Source organism: Macaca mulatta, chromosome 3 (assembly GCF_049350105.2).
Source record: "Macaca mulatta isolate MMU2019108-1 chromosome 3, T2T-MMU8v2.0, whole genome shotgun sequence".
Lineage (NCBI taxonomy): Eukaryota > Metazoa > Chordata > Mammalia > Primates > Cercopithecidae > Macaca > Macaca mulatta.
This window is the reverse complement of record NC_133408.1, coordinates 3,908,414-3,922,753: the sequence shown is the minus strand read 5'-3', so window position 1 is coordinate 3,922,753 and position 14,340 is coordinate 3,908,414. Positions and strand designations below refer to the sequence as shown.

The following is a 14,340-nucleotide window of genomic DNA, read 5'->3' as shown; positions in this document are numbered from 1 at the left end:
CCAAAATGCTCCAAAATCTAAAAATTTTTGGGCACTGACAAAGATGCACAAAGGTCATGCTCACAGAGCATTGCAGATTTCAGATTTTTGAATTAGAGTGTTGAACCAGCAGGTATAATGCAAGTATTCCAAAATCCAAAACACTTCTGGTCCCAGGCATTTCAGATAAAGAATATTCAATCTATATTTGCTAGTAACTTTTAGCCATGATACAAAACTGAAATTATATGTAGTCAAAAAATAGTATGAAAACTGATTTTGAAGAAAACTTATTTTCTCAATTTTATGTCCCACTGTGGATCAGCAAGTATCCCATTTCCTCATGCCTGAGACCCTGCAAATCGGCCTAAAGACCAGACCAAGTAATTACACTGCTCCCAATGGGCAGCGCTGCAGACACCTCCAGACGCTGGAGAGCAGCAAACTGTCCCTGCCAAGCCTGACCAAACTGCAGACCCATGAGCAAAATAAATGTTAAGACTTTATATTTTGAGGAGGTTTGTTACACAGCAACAGAAAACAAAAACATTACTAATACATTGCTGAAGAAAAAAAAAAAAAATATATATATATATATATAAAATAGCAAGCAACAATGCCCAACACAACAAATGTACTGGTAAATGAAGTCTGTATCATATATCCAGTATTGTAACTGCAAATGCCAATGCTGCATTTCACTAAATACCACTAAAACATGAACTACAAAGTAAAATAAATGTGAATAAATTCCTACACAGACAGCTTCAGTACTTGTCAATCTGTTGGAATTTGTTTGTTTTACATGGTAATTTGTACTTTGCTTACTGATATTTAATCTATCTAGAATGCCTGTGAGTCAATTCAAGGCCTATAGAATTGACTTTGTTACCATCTACCAAAACTAAAACACTGCCAGTTAATTTTTCTGTTAAAATGGTTTTTCTAGGTTTTTTCATTAAAAGTGTTTATAGGTAATTCTAGAGGTTAGCACAGTAATTACATAATTTAAGAAATGGGGCCAGGTACAGTGGCTCCCACCTGTAATCCCAGTACTTTCGGAAGCCAAGGACGGTGGATCACCTGAGGTCAAGAGTTTGAGACCAGCCTGGCCAACACGGAGAAACCCCGTCTCTACTAAAAATACAAAAATTAGCCAAATGTGGTGGCATGCACCTGTAATCCCAGCTACTTAGGAGGCTGAGGCAGAAGAATCACTTGAACCCAGGAGGTGGAGGTTGCAGTGAGCCGAGATGGTGCCACTGCACTCCAGCCTGGGCAACAGAACAAAACTCAATCTCAAAAAAAAAAGGAAATGAATCTGGGCCAAGCACAGTGGCTCACACCTATAATCCCAATACTTTTGGAGGCCAAGGTAGGAGGATCACTTGAACCTAGAAGTTTGAGATGAGTCTTAGGCAACATAGTGAGACCCTGTCTCTACAAAAAAATAAATAAAAATTAGCTAGGTGTAGTGGCTCATGCCTATAGTCCCAGCTACCCAGGCTGAGGTGGGAGGATTGCTTGAACCCAGGGGCTTGAGGCTACAGTGAATTATGATCACGCCACTGTACTCCAGCCTGGGCGATTAGAGTGAGACCCCATTAAAAAAAAAAAGATTCTGGTGTCAATTATTTATGCTGAAAAGGATATACAGAGTTGAGACGTACTATATCTGATACTTTTGCTTTAGACTGTAATAATTTCACCTTATTTTCAGCAATAAAAGTAATAATAGGGTATTGGCAGAATGATAGTCATATAAATCAATGGTAGAATTGAGAGTACAGAAATATATCCTCACATTTATGGTCAACTGAATTCCAACAAAAGTACCAAGACAAATCAATGGAAAAATGATAAAACAATAATCTTTTGAATAAATGATGCTAAAACAACTGGATATCCACATGCAAAGGAAGGAAGTTGGATACCTACCACATACCATATACAAATATTAACTCAAAATGGATCTAAGATCTGAATATAAGAATTAAAGCTGGCTAGGTGCAGTGGCTCACGCCTGTAATCCCAGCACTTTGAGAGGCTAAGGCGGGAGGATCACAAGGTCAAGAGATCAAGACCATCCTGGCTAATATAATGAAACCCCGTCTCTATTAAAAATACAAAAAAAAAAAAAAAATTAGCCGGGCATGGTGGTGGGTGCCTGTAGTCCCAGGTACTCGGGAGGCTGAGGCAGGAGAATGGCGTGAACCCGGGAGGTGGAGCTTGCAGTGAGTCAAGATGGCGCCACTGCACTCCAGCCTGGGCGACAGAGCGAGACTCCGTCTCAAAAAAAAAAAAATTAAACCTATAAAATTATGTTTTCATTTTTTTGAGATTGTATCTTACTCTGTCACCCGGGCTGGAGTGAAGTGGCACAATCACAGTTCACTGCACCCTCAACCTCCTGAGTAGCTGGGACTACAGGTCTGCACCACCACACCTAGCTAATTTCATACTTAACAGACTAAAGTACACTGTAAACATAACTTTTATATATGCTGGGAAACCAAAAAATTCATGTGACTCACTTTATTGTGCTATTTGCTTTACTGCAGTAATCTGGAACCAAACCTACAGGATCTCTGAGGTATGGCTGCATTTGAAAATCCTATCTCTGATAAGGTACTAGCATATTACAAATACTTCTTACCACTCAGTAACAGAAAGGAAAATAACCCAATTAAAATATGGGCAACCAGGAGTTTCTGGTTCCAAATGGTGGCATAGAAGTAAGTTGGCTTCACTGCTTCCCAACAGAAAACCAAAAACCAACATACAGCAGCTCCAAGATTATCAGCAGCAATATCCCGGAACTCAAATATGAGGATCAGACAGCTCCCATGGCAACAGACAAGTGAAAAAAACTCCGAACACACAGTAAGACAACTGGACTTTCATATCTGTGACACCCCTCTCCATAATGTGCCCAGCACCAAGCGTGAGGAAAATTTCCCCAACTCAGTTTCTACACTGGAAAAAGTCAGAAGGAGGTGAACAACTACTGTCCCCACCATCTTAGGTTCCCTGGCAGAAGACCTGTCCCTGCTTCAACCCACGGGAAGCACTGTAAGTACCTGAAGGGAAACTATCCCTGAGGATAGCCAGAGGCAAAGTGGGGAAGCAGAACTACCATTCCCAGCCCTGGAAACTCTGCTCTGTAACTTGGCCAGAGAAGACACCAAATCAGAGTGGTCGTTCAGCAGATGCACACAGTACAAGGTATGTCCCACAAGTCCCCTGGGCACAGACACCTTGCCAGTATTTCCACACTGCCAGGTTATCCTCTTTGTGACCTCCCCTATTCGGGATGGGCAACACTCTGATGGTTTTCTACAGCCAAGGTAAACCTGGGCTTAAGGCACCATCTAGTGCCTATAAAGAGGCAGCAACCTTGCAGAAAAAAAAGGAAGAAATTCAACAAGTAAATTACAAAGAATCTCTAAGAAAACATATCCAATAAAAACCAAAATAACCCAGACAGACAAGACTGGAATAAATACTCTTTCAATGCAAAGACATAGACATATACCCATAAGAAACAACAGGAAACAGGGAACCATGGCCTCCCCAAACAGACAAAGCCAGGAACCAGTGACTGTCTCTAACAAGATGGCAATACGTGAGCTCTCTGACCAAGAATTCAAAACAATAGTTTTAAGGAAATTCGGTGATTTCCAAGACAACATAGAAAAGTAATTCAGAAATTTGTCAGAGAAATTTAATAAAGAGATTGAAACTTAAAACAATCAAACTGCTGGGCACAGTGGCTCATGCCTGTAATCCCAACACTGTGGGAGGCTGAGGTAGGGGCCTTGGGGCCAGGAGTTTAAGAACAGCCTCAGCAACATAGCAATATCCCATCTCTACAAAAAACATAAAAAATTAACCAAGCACTGTGGTGATCGCCTGTAGTCTTACCTACTCGGGAGGCTGAGGTGGAAGCATTGCTTAAGCCCAGGAGATCAAGGTTGCAGTGAGCTAGAATTGTACCACTGCACTCCAGCCTGGGTGACAGAGCAAGATCCCACTCATCTCTCCCAACCTGTAACTGTTACTCTGGGCCGTTATTAGAAGAATATTTCTTCCTTCTCCGGGACACAACCCCTGCAAAATTTAATAGATACAAATTTATTTTGCAAATGGAATTAGCAGATAAATGGTACTATAGAAAGATGATTTTAAGAAATTACAGAAAATTCTCAAATATACAAAGTATAGCTGATCTGAACGTTAATTTGCCCACACTATGTATGATTCAAGAAATAACCGAAGATTTAACTATGGTCCCAGAATCCCTACGAGGAAAAGATTCTATAGACATACACGAATAACTGGAGCAAAGCCCAAACGAGTCCAGATGGAGTCTTCTACATCTTTACCTAAACTACTTTGTTGTTATTGTTAAGAGACAGGGCCTCACTCTGTTGCCCAGGCTGGAATGCAGGTGCAATCATAGCTCAAGGTAGGATTGAACTCCTGGGCTCAAGTGGTCCTCCCACCTCAGCCTCCTGAGTATCTGGGACTAAAGGCATGTACCACCATGCCCAGCTTGCCTGAACTACCTTGATACCATCTAGAACTAAAGCTATGGAAGCTCTTAGGCCAGCTGTGACCAGCTTAATAAAAAAAGGACTAATCATTCCTTTTACCAGTCCCTGCAATCACCTAACATTACCTGTTAAAAAAAAAAAAAAAAAAAACTAGTGGTCAGGGATATTGATTTGTCCAAGATCTGCAAACAAGCAGCAAATAATCATTCTGCACTTCAATGTCATATCTTACCCAAACACCATCCTCTCTTCACCCCACCTGAAGCCTAATTCTTTACAGAATAGAGTGGTGCTCAGGTTTCTTTAGTGTCTCATTCTATAAAGATGGCAAACTTGGCAAGGCGCAGTAGCTCACGCCTGTAAACCCAGCACTTTGGGAGGCAGAGGTGGGCAGATCACCTGAGGTCAGGAGTTTGAGACCAGCCTGGCCAACATGGCAAAACCTCGTCTCTATTAAAAATACAAAAATTAGCTGGGCATGGTGGTGCATGCCAGCCTGGGTGACAGAGTGAGACTGTGTCTCAAAAAAAAAAAAAAAAACAGATGGCAAACTTATTTGCCTTTACCTGGAAAAATCAACGATTACCCAGGAAGTTATATCACTCACTGGAATTCTATTCTACTTCTCTCAAGTATTTTTTTTTTAAGATGGAGTCTCGCTCTGTCACCCAGGTTGGAGTGCAGTGGCACAATCTCAGCTCGCTGCAACCTCCGCCTCCCAGGTTCAAGTGATTCTCCTGCTTCAGCCTCCTGAGTAGCTGGGATTACAGGCGCCCGCCACCACGCCTGGCTGATTTTTGTATTTTTAGTAGAGATGGGATTTCACCATGTTGGTCAGGCTGGTCTCAAACTCCTAACCTCAGGTGATCCACTTGCCTCGGCCTCCTAAACTGCTGGGATTATAGGCGTGAGTCATCACACCAGGCCTACTTCTCTCAAGTCTTAAACCCAGCTATACCCATGCAAAGGACACCTAGAGCCCCATGGGGTCATTCTCACCTAAAACATACATGATCTCTTCTTACATTCCATTAATCTGGAAACCTGTAACGCTGTGTTTATCTTCTCACTGAGCTACCTAAAAAGAAGCATGTTTTTAAGGAAAAACTCCAATTCCACAGAACAATGACCTGTATCGAATCTATACTGTCAACAGAAGGAAGGACCTTATCTAAGGAAAGACTACAAATTTTCCAAGACCAATCACTGAAAGACAATTAAGAAAACTTCTGTGATTTATTGGATATTGTAGATAATAGATATCCAATTTTTCTGAATTACGAAGACTGCTATATGATTAGACTACATTGAAAATGTAAGAACCATGTCCATGGAAAAGGGAGACCTAAAAACCTTCGGTGCTTTCAAAATCCTCTCAATGACGGCCTCTAATATCCCAGACTATCATAAATCTTTCCATCTACACACATGAAAGATTATGCCATGCTCTGGGGCAGTGGTTCTCAAAGTGGCATGGGAGGAGGAAGGGAGATGATTCTGCCCCAAGCAGTATTTGGAGACATTTTTGGCTGCCACACTTAGGGGATGCCTCTAATGGGGAGAGACCAGGGATGCTGCCAAACAACCTACAACGCATAGGACAGGCCCCAAAACAGAGAATTATGGTGTCAAGGGTGAGCCATGCTGCTCCAGGGCACACCTGAAAAGTCCACTGCCCATCAGCCTGTCCCTGGATCCAGGAGCCAGGATGTACAGCTGCCTTGTCTCAGAGCCACTGCAGCTCAGCTACACTCAAAAAAGTCTTCAGGCCTCGTAGTAGATCACCTTGAAACCTAATGGCACCACAAACCAGATAATCCCTGTTGCTAATTGAACCTGACACTTTCTTCTAGTCAACTGATTATGAAGCAGCATTACTTTTTCCTTCTCATGACAGTACATCAACGTAATACTCTCACCCCAGCCCTTTATTACACCTGCCTGATGCCAGAGAGCCTCGAGGTTATCTCCATAGTCCAACAAGTGTCCATGCCCAGAAGAGATCTTGTAGACGACACTCCCATACAAAAGCCTGACTTCATGCTGTTTGTTGAGAGGGTCTTATGTTACAAGTACAGAGTCAATACCAGGCTGGTGATGCAGTCACCTGGGTCAAGGTTCCAGAGCGGTCTTCCTTCTTATAGTGCCTCAAATTATATTTGTTTGCTACCTGTTGCCTAGAGTCTTAAAAGTTTCTGTTCAGCTATTGTCCTGACAGATGATTCAACGGATGATTCCAAAAAAAAGAGGAAAAAATCATGTTGATCAGTGCTCAAGTTGTAAATCAACTCTCTCCAAACCAACCTTACCTTTCAGGAGGTTCAACCACAATGGGGAAACCAGGACCACGCTAATGATCTCTCCTAGAGTTCAAGGTACATGAGAAACAAATGGGTGCTCAAAGAACCAAAAACAGCAACAAGGACTCCTGCACACCTAGAAAAAGATGGGCTGTTCGGAAGACATGGGGAAAGGCAGCCACCAGCACATAAAATGGTACAGTCACTGTGGAAACCTGTCTAGCCGTTCCTCAAAAAGCTAAACAGAGTTACCACACCCTGCTATTCTGACCCCAAGGTAGATACCAAGAAAAACTGAAACATACATCCACACATAAACTTCTATACGAATGCTCATATCAGCATTATCCATAACAGCCAAAAGGTGGGAACAACCCAAATGCCTGTTTATTGACCCTTCACTGCTGACTCAGACTCTACAGAAGACCAGTAAGTTGAAGGTCAAAACTGGCACCTTATTCTTCCACAGGCAGAGTCACACAATTCTAGGACAGGGATACCATAATTGTCATCTAGTGTCAGACTCTTCTCAGAACACAAAAACCGAAGGTCATATATTCAAGAATACAGGGTTAGTCAGTGGCAGAAGCAGCAGTGGACATGGGGCCTCAAGTCCCACCTGGCCTTTTCTGCACACCACACTGCCTCCACGTGTTGGTGTGAGTGTGTGGAGGAGGAAGGATCGGCAGACCAAGAACAGCCATGGTCACTGACATGAAGGTGCTCTGCTGGTAACTTTGTAACTAGGAAGGTCCCTGGAAGACTAAGCTGGATCCAGTCCTGCCCCCAAAGTATCAATCATCAAAAAGTAATTTTGATGCTACAGTTATTATCTAATATTATTTGAATACATGAACCACAGACAAGGAATACAATCATGATTTTCAAATCACTGAAAAGCAGAAAAACCATTTAGAAAAGTTTTCACTAGCAAGTTAAGCAGTTAATCTTCACAGGATTGTAAAGATTTCCATCTCTTTCATGCTCTTCATTTGCCCTCTTATCCAAGTTACTGGAAACAATCACATTGCTGTCAATGTGCTATCGTTCATCACGGTTCAGTAGAAAATTCACAATATGTAAAGTAATTAGAGCAGATGTTACTATACCACCTTGCAGATGTCCAGAGAACTGACATCCTGGGAAGCAAATCTGCTGGGCCAAACCTCCTCCGCACTACGCTAACCTATCACTAAACAAGTGACTACAGTTGGGTGGAAATTTAACAATTTCAATGTTTACATAAATTCCTGATTTCCAGCTTCAGCTTAGGATATGAAAAACTGGTGATAGCTACCCCATTCTTTCCGGGGGCAGAGGGAGAGATAATTTACCAAAATCACAGGTTTTCTTGAATATACTAGAGAGCTAAGGCTGGACATCAGCCAACCAATCTGAAAAATAAGGAAAGGCAGCAGCCTCCAAGCAGATACATGAAGCAAGCACTTGCTCACCTGGAGCATACGCTGGACACCATACAAGGTAGAAAAAAAAATCCAGCTAAAATACTGAACAAATCACAAAATCAGTGGTTGCCTTGGGCTGGTGATGAGTGGAGAACTGGACTACAGAAAGATGTGGTGCAGGCAGTCTGGGGGAAGGAATAGGAGTTCCACAACCTAATTGTGGTAGGTAAATGACTGTACACTTTTGTAGAAATTTATAGAATGGCAAAAAGTTTAAAAAAAAAAAAAAAAAACAACTAAAGAATGAATTCACTGTATGTAAAATTTTAAAAAGAATCCATTTGACAGCTAACCCATGGTCTCTATTACCTATCCCCACAGAACAGTCTTGGTATTTGAGACTCATAAGCCCCCAAGGCCTCTGCAAATCAGCACTTTAATAAAACATTCTTCCCAGTCAAATTCATTAACGTGCAAATACAAGTGCCCACTATCCAACTCTTCCTAAGAGTGCCTATGTAAACCACCACAAGCACAGGAAAACAAAGCCACGCTGAGCTTGAATGCTGGGCAACAGAGCAGCTTCACTCTCAGTCCACCGCCTCACCAGCACGCCAGCCAGCAATTCAGGCAGCTCAAATTCACAACCAGCAAAACGACAAGTCGCATAGGTCATAAGCCTTTGGGGTCACTTGCAAAGAGAAGAAAATGCAAATCATTAAATTTGCAAATGCCTTCTGTTAAAAGACAGCCTTCAAACAATTGTTTTACAGGAAGGGCAACGCAAGCCTGCTACAACTGTAGGTGCCAAGATGAACGTGCAGAATGCTGCCCTGCACTGGAGTAAGAGCCAGAAAACATCACGATCTCAGCACCCGCCCCGCAAGAACTATCATCAAGTTTTAAGGGGTTAAGAAACAAATGTCTACACAGGACCTGCCCCATTAGGATTTCAATAAAAGAAGGATAATACCATAAGGAAAATAAAATTTTCTCTCTCTTTAACAGCAGAGGATTTTATTAAGAACAGCATGGGAAAATAATAATAAAGCAGAGATTAAAGATCAATGTAAAAAATAAACAGTCTGAAATTAAATAATTCAAACTTAAAGCTGTTGGGACTTTAAATTATCCCAACCCTTGTGAGGAATGTAGCTATGCAGCTGCAAATTCTGTCTTTTTCTTTCCTGTAAATAATTAAGACCACACTGCTGGAAATAAGACTTCCTCAGATAACCCTCCTTGGAATGTAGCAATCTGTAAACAGTCAAATCACTGTGGCACACACACTGGTCTTGTATGGAAAATGTTCTAATCCTGCTGGAACTTCTCTGTCTCTGCCTATATCAGTGAAATCTTCTTCACTTTGGAACCCTGACCCCACTGGTTTGAAGTCAGTGTTTCTGAGTGGCCACTGTCAAGCTCTGTGCACAAATAAACTCTGTACTTCGTCTTATTTTCTGAATCTCATTATTTAAGGCTGATAAGTCACAGCAATGTATTGAACCATTTCACTGACTTCAGAACAAAGAGTCTCAACACTCACTAGTACATTCCACCTTTCTATACCCTTTTTTTTTTTTTTTGAGACGGAGTCTTGCTCTGTCACCTAGGCTGGAGTGCAGTGGCGCGATCTCAGCTCACTACAACCTCTACCTCCCAGGTTCAAGCGATTCTCTTGCCTCAGCCTCCCGAGTAGCTCAGATTACAGGTGCCCACCATCACGCCTGGCTAATTTTTTTGTATTTTTAGTAGAGACAGGGTTTCTCCATGTTGGCCAGGCTGCTCCCGAACTCCTCTTGACTTTAAGTGATCCACTCACCTCAAGCCTCCCAAAATGCTGGGATTACAGGCATAAGCCACTGTGCCTGGCCTCTATACTAAGAAATTATTTAGTCCCTGGACTTTATCCCTTATGACAGTTCTCATATGGAATTTTATCATAACTCTCAGGGAAAGGTTTACTTTATTATCTTTTAGGAGAATTTTGCTGAAGAGGCAATTTCGGTTTTTGAGATTATATAATTATTATACTAAAACAATAGCAAAGAGCTCAGTTTCCGCTTAGCTTACAGCTTTTACTTTAGCTAGCTAGACAGTAAAATTATGATTCTGAATAAAAGCAGCTAAACTTAGTTGTTTTTTTCTGTCAAGGTACGTAACTATGCAGAACATGCAAACTCATCTATTTCCTTCAGATCATTCATTCTTAATAACTGATATTTATCAGAATCACCTGGGGTGATTTTCCAAAATAAACACACCTGGTACCTATTGGTACCTATCCCAGATCTATGGAATCAGATTCTCCAGGGTGCTCCCCAGCATTAATATCTGAAAACACTCCAGAGATGTTTACACACTCTCAACCCTGACTGTAAACACCAGTCTCTACAACAGTCACTATAGCTGAAAAGAATTACAGGCACACTTCATTTTATTACATTCGCTTTATTGTGCTTTGCAGACACTGTTGTTTTACAAATTGAAGGAATGTGGCAACCCGGCACTGAGCAAGTCCGTTGGTGCCATTTTTCCAACAGTATGTGCTTACTTCATGCCTCTGTGCCACATTTTGGTAATTCTTGCAATAGTTTAAACTTTTCATTATTATTACATCTGTTATGGTCATCCACGATCAGTGATCTTTGATGTTACCACTGTAATTGTTTTGGGGCACCATGAACCACACCCACATAAGACAGCAAATTTAATCAATACATGTTACTAATCTTCTGACTGTTCCAATGACTGGCCATTCCCATCTCTCTCCCTCTCCTAGGACCTTGCTATTCCCTGAGACACAACAATATTGAAATTAGGTCAGTTAATAACCCTACAATGACCTCTAAATGTTCAAGCAAAAGAAAGAGGTACACGTCTGAAAGAAAAAGCTAGAAATGATTAAGCTTAGTGAAGAAGGCATGGCCAAAGCTGAGACCTGCTGAAAGTTAAGACTTCTTGCACCAAACAGCCAAGTTACGACTATCATTGCAAAGTTCTTGATAGAAATTAAAAGCTCTATTCCAGTGAACATATGAATGATAAGAAAGCAAAACAGCCTTATTGCTGATATGGAGAAAGCCCAAGTATTCTAGATAGAAGATCAAAAATCATCAAAAATCCCTTAAGCCAAAGCCTAATCCAGAGAAAAGCCCTAATGCTCTTCAATTCTATGAAGGCTGACATGGGTGAGGAAGCTGCAGAAGAAAAGCTGAAAGCTAGTACAGCTTGCTTCATGAGGTTTAAGGAAAAAAGTTGTCTCTATAACATAAAGGTACAACATGCAGCAGCAAGTGCTGATGGAGAAGCTGCAACAAGTTATCCAGAAGATCTAGCTAAGATCATTGCCGAGGGTGGTTGCACTAAACAAGAGATTTTCAATGTAGACAAAATAGCTTTCTATTGGAAGAAGATGCCATCTAGGACTTTCACTGCTACAGAAAAGTCAATGCCTGACTTTAAAGTATCAAAAGACAGGCTGACTCTCTTGTTAGGGGCAAAAGGTGCTGGTGACTTTAATTGAAGTCAATGCTCATTTAAAGTCAATGCTCATTTAACCATTCCGAAAATACTACAGCCCTTAAGAATTATGCTAAATCTACTCTTGCCTATGCTCTAGAAATAGAAAAACAAAGCCTGGATGACAGCACACCTGTTCACAGCATGGTTTTCTGAATATTTTAAGCCCACTGTTGAGACCTACTGCTCAGAAAAAAAGACTTCGTTCCAAATACTACTGTTCATTGATAATGCACCTGGTCAATCAGGAGCCATGACGGAGAGGTGCAAAGAGAGTAATGTTGACTCCATGCCTGCTAAAACAAGATCTATTCTTCAGCTCATACATCAAAAAGAAATTTCAACTTTCAAGTCCTATTTTTTTAAGAACTACATTTCATAAGGCTACAGCTGCCATAAACAGTGATTCCTCTGATGGATCTGGATGAAGTCAACTGAAAACCTTCTAAAAAAGATTCACCATTCTAGATGCCATTAAGAATATTAATGATTCGGCCGGGCGCAGTGGCTCATGCCTGTAATCCCAGCACTTTGGCAGGCTAAGGCAGGCGGATCACCTAAGGTCAGGAGTTCGAGACCAGCCTGGCCAACATGGAGAAACCCCATCTCCACTAAAAATAGAAAATTAGCCGGGCATGGTGGCACACGCCTGTAATCCCAGCCACTCAGGAGGCTGAGGCAGGAGAATCACTTGAACCAAGGAGGCAGAGGTTGCCGTGAGCCAAGATCGCACCATTGCACTCCAGCCTGGGCAACAAGAGTGAAAATTCCATCTCAAAAAAACAGAAAAACAAAAAAGAATATTCATGATTCATGGGAGGAAGTCAATATAACAACATTAACAGGAGTTTGCCAGAAGTTGATTTCAATCCTCATGGATGACTTTGAAGGGTTCATGACTTCAGTGTGAGTAAGTAACTACAGACGTGGTGACAGAAACGACGGATGAGTTGCTTCTTATGGAAGAACAAAGAAAGTGGTTTCTTGAGTTGGAATCTACTCTTGGTGAAGATGCTAAGACATCATTGAAATGAGAACAAAGGATTCAAAATATTACATAAACCTAGTTGACAAGTTTGAGAAGGCTGACTCCAATTTTGAAAGATGTTCTGCTGTGGAAAAAATGCTATCAAATAGCATCACACGCTACATAGAAATCTTACATGAAAGGAAGAGTTAATCGATGTGGCAAACTTCATTGTTGCCTCATTTTAAGAAATTTCCACAGCCACCCCAACCTTCAGTAACTACCACCTTGATCAGTTAGCAGTCACCAATATCACGGCAAGACCCTCTACCAGCAAAAACTTGTAACTCGCTGAAGGCTCAGATGATCATTAGCATTTTCAGCAATAAAGAATTTTCTAATTAAAGTTTGTACATTGTTTATTAGACATAATGCTATTGCACATATAACAGACTACAGTATAAACATAATTTGTATATACACTGGGAAAGCAAAACAATTCATATGACTCGTTTGTTATTGCAGTATTTCCTTTATTGCAGTGGTCTGGAACCAAACATGCAATATCTCTAAGGTATGCTTGCACTTACTTGTTACAATTCCAGCCAGAGCAAAAACAAACTGATTTTCATCCGAATCAAGCTCCTTGATATCACCATCCAGTGACTTCACAAAACTCTCCATTGTTTGACCAGTGATGCTGAAAAACTTCAAAGCTTTATCCTGAAAGTTTGGGAATCAAAGTGTCATATCCTTTTACAGACACAGTGTGAAAACATTTTAAAAGTTCAGGATACAGAAGATTCTAGTTTTAATTATAGAATATTATAAAATCTATTCCCTCATTAAAAGTTCCCATTAAAAGAACAGAGAGGCCGGGCGCGGTGGTTCAAGCCTGTAATCCCAGCACTTTGGGAGGCCGAGACGGGTGGATCACGAGGTCAGGAGATCGAGACCATCCTGGCTAACACGATGAAACCCCGTCTCTACTAAAAATATAAAAAATTAGCCAGGCGTGGTGGCGGGTGCCTGTAGTCCCAGCTACTCGGGAGGCTGAGGCAGGAGAATGGCGTGAACCCGGGAGGCGGAGCTTGCAGTGAGCTGAGATCCGGCCACTGCACTCCAGCCTGGGCGACAGAGCGAGACTCCGTCTCAAATAAATAAATAAATAATAAAAATAAAAGAACAGAGAAAGCAGCTTGAGGCATGCAGGAGCAACAAAAACTACCCTGAAGATTGGTGGGCTCTTCATATGCAGATACATGAAACAGGACAAACGTACATGATAATGAAAGAAAATGGGAAGAATTCACTCAAAATGTAATTAAAAATATACTAGAAAAACATGCTGTCTATTTGTTCTGGGCATTAAACCAGAGGTGTTCAAACCTTTAGCATAATTTTTTTCAAAAACAAAATCTTAATGGAAACATGTAGAAGAGATAAAGACTAGCTCCTCTGGTAGTTTAAATCTTCATCACTTGGCAAAAAGCATTTCCAGGTTTGAACCTTTGTGATACTTCCTTCGGGGTGCTAGAGTTCTGAAGAAGAATTTTAAAACCAATGCACATTTTAACCCAGTTAAAAAAATGGAAATATTTGCATTTACA

General features: G+C 41.2%; 1 protein-coding gene across 9 annotated transcripts in view; it reads right to left on the bottom strand.

The window, feature by feature from the left end:
• The window catches only part of HSF2BP (heat shock transcription factor 2 binding protein), a 121,093-nt gene that overhangs the window by 81,124 nt on the left and 25,629 nt on the right, over positions 1 to 14,340 (bottom strand). For all 9 annotated transcript variants that reach the window (XM_015132793.3, XM_077995592.1, XM_001118442.5 and 6 more), the window contains exon 6: positions 13,321 to 13,453. In XM_015132793.3, the coding sequence (XP_014988279.2) occupies positions 13,321 to 13,453 (133 nt within the window). The remainder of the gene's footprint in view (positions 1 to 13,320; positions 13,454 to 14,340) is intronic.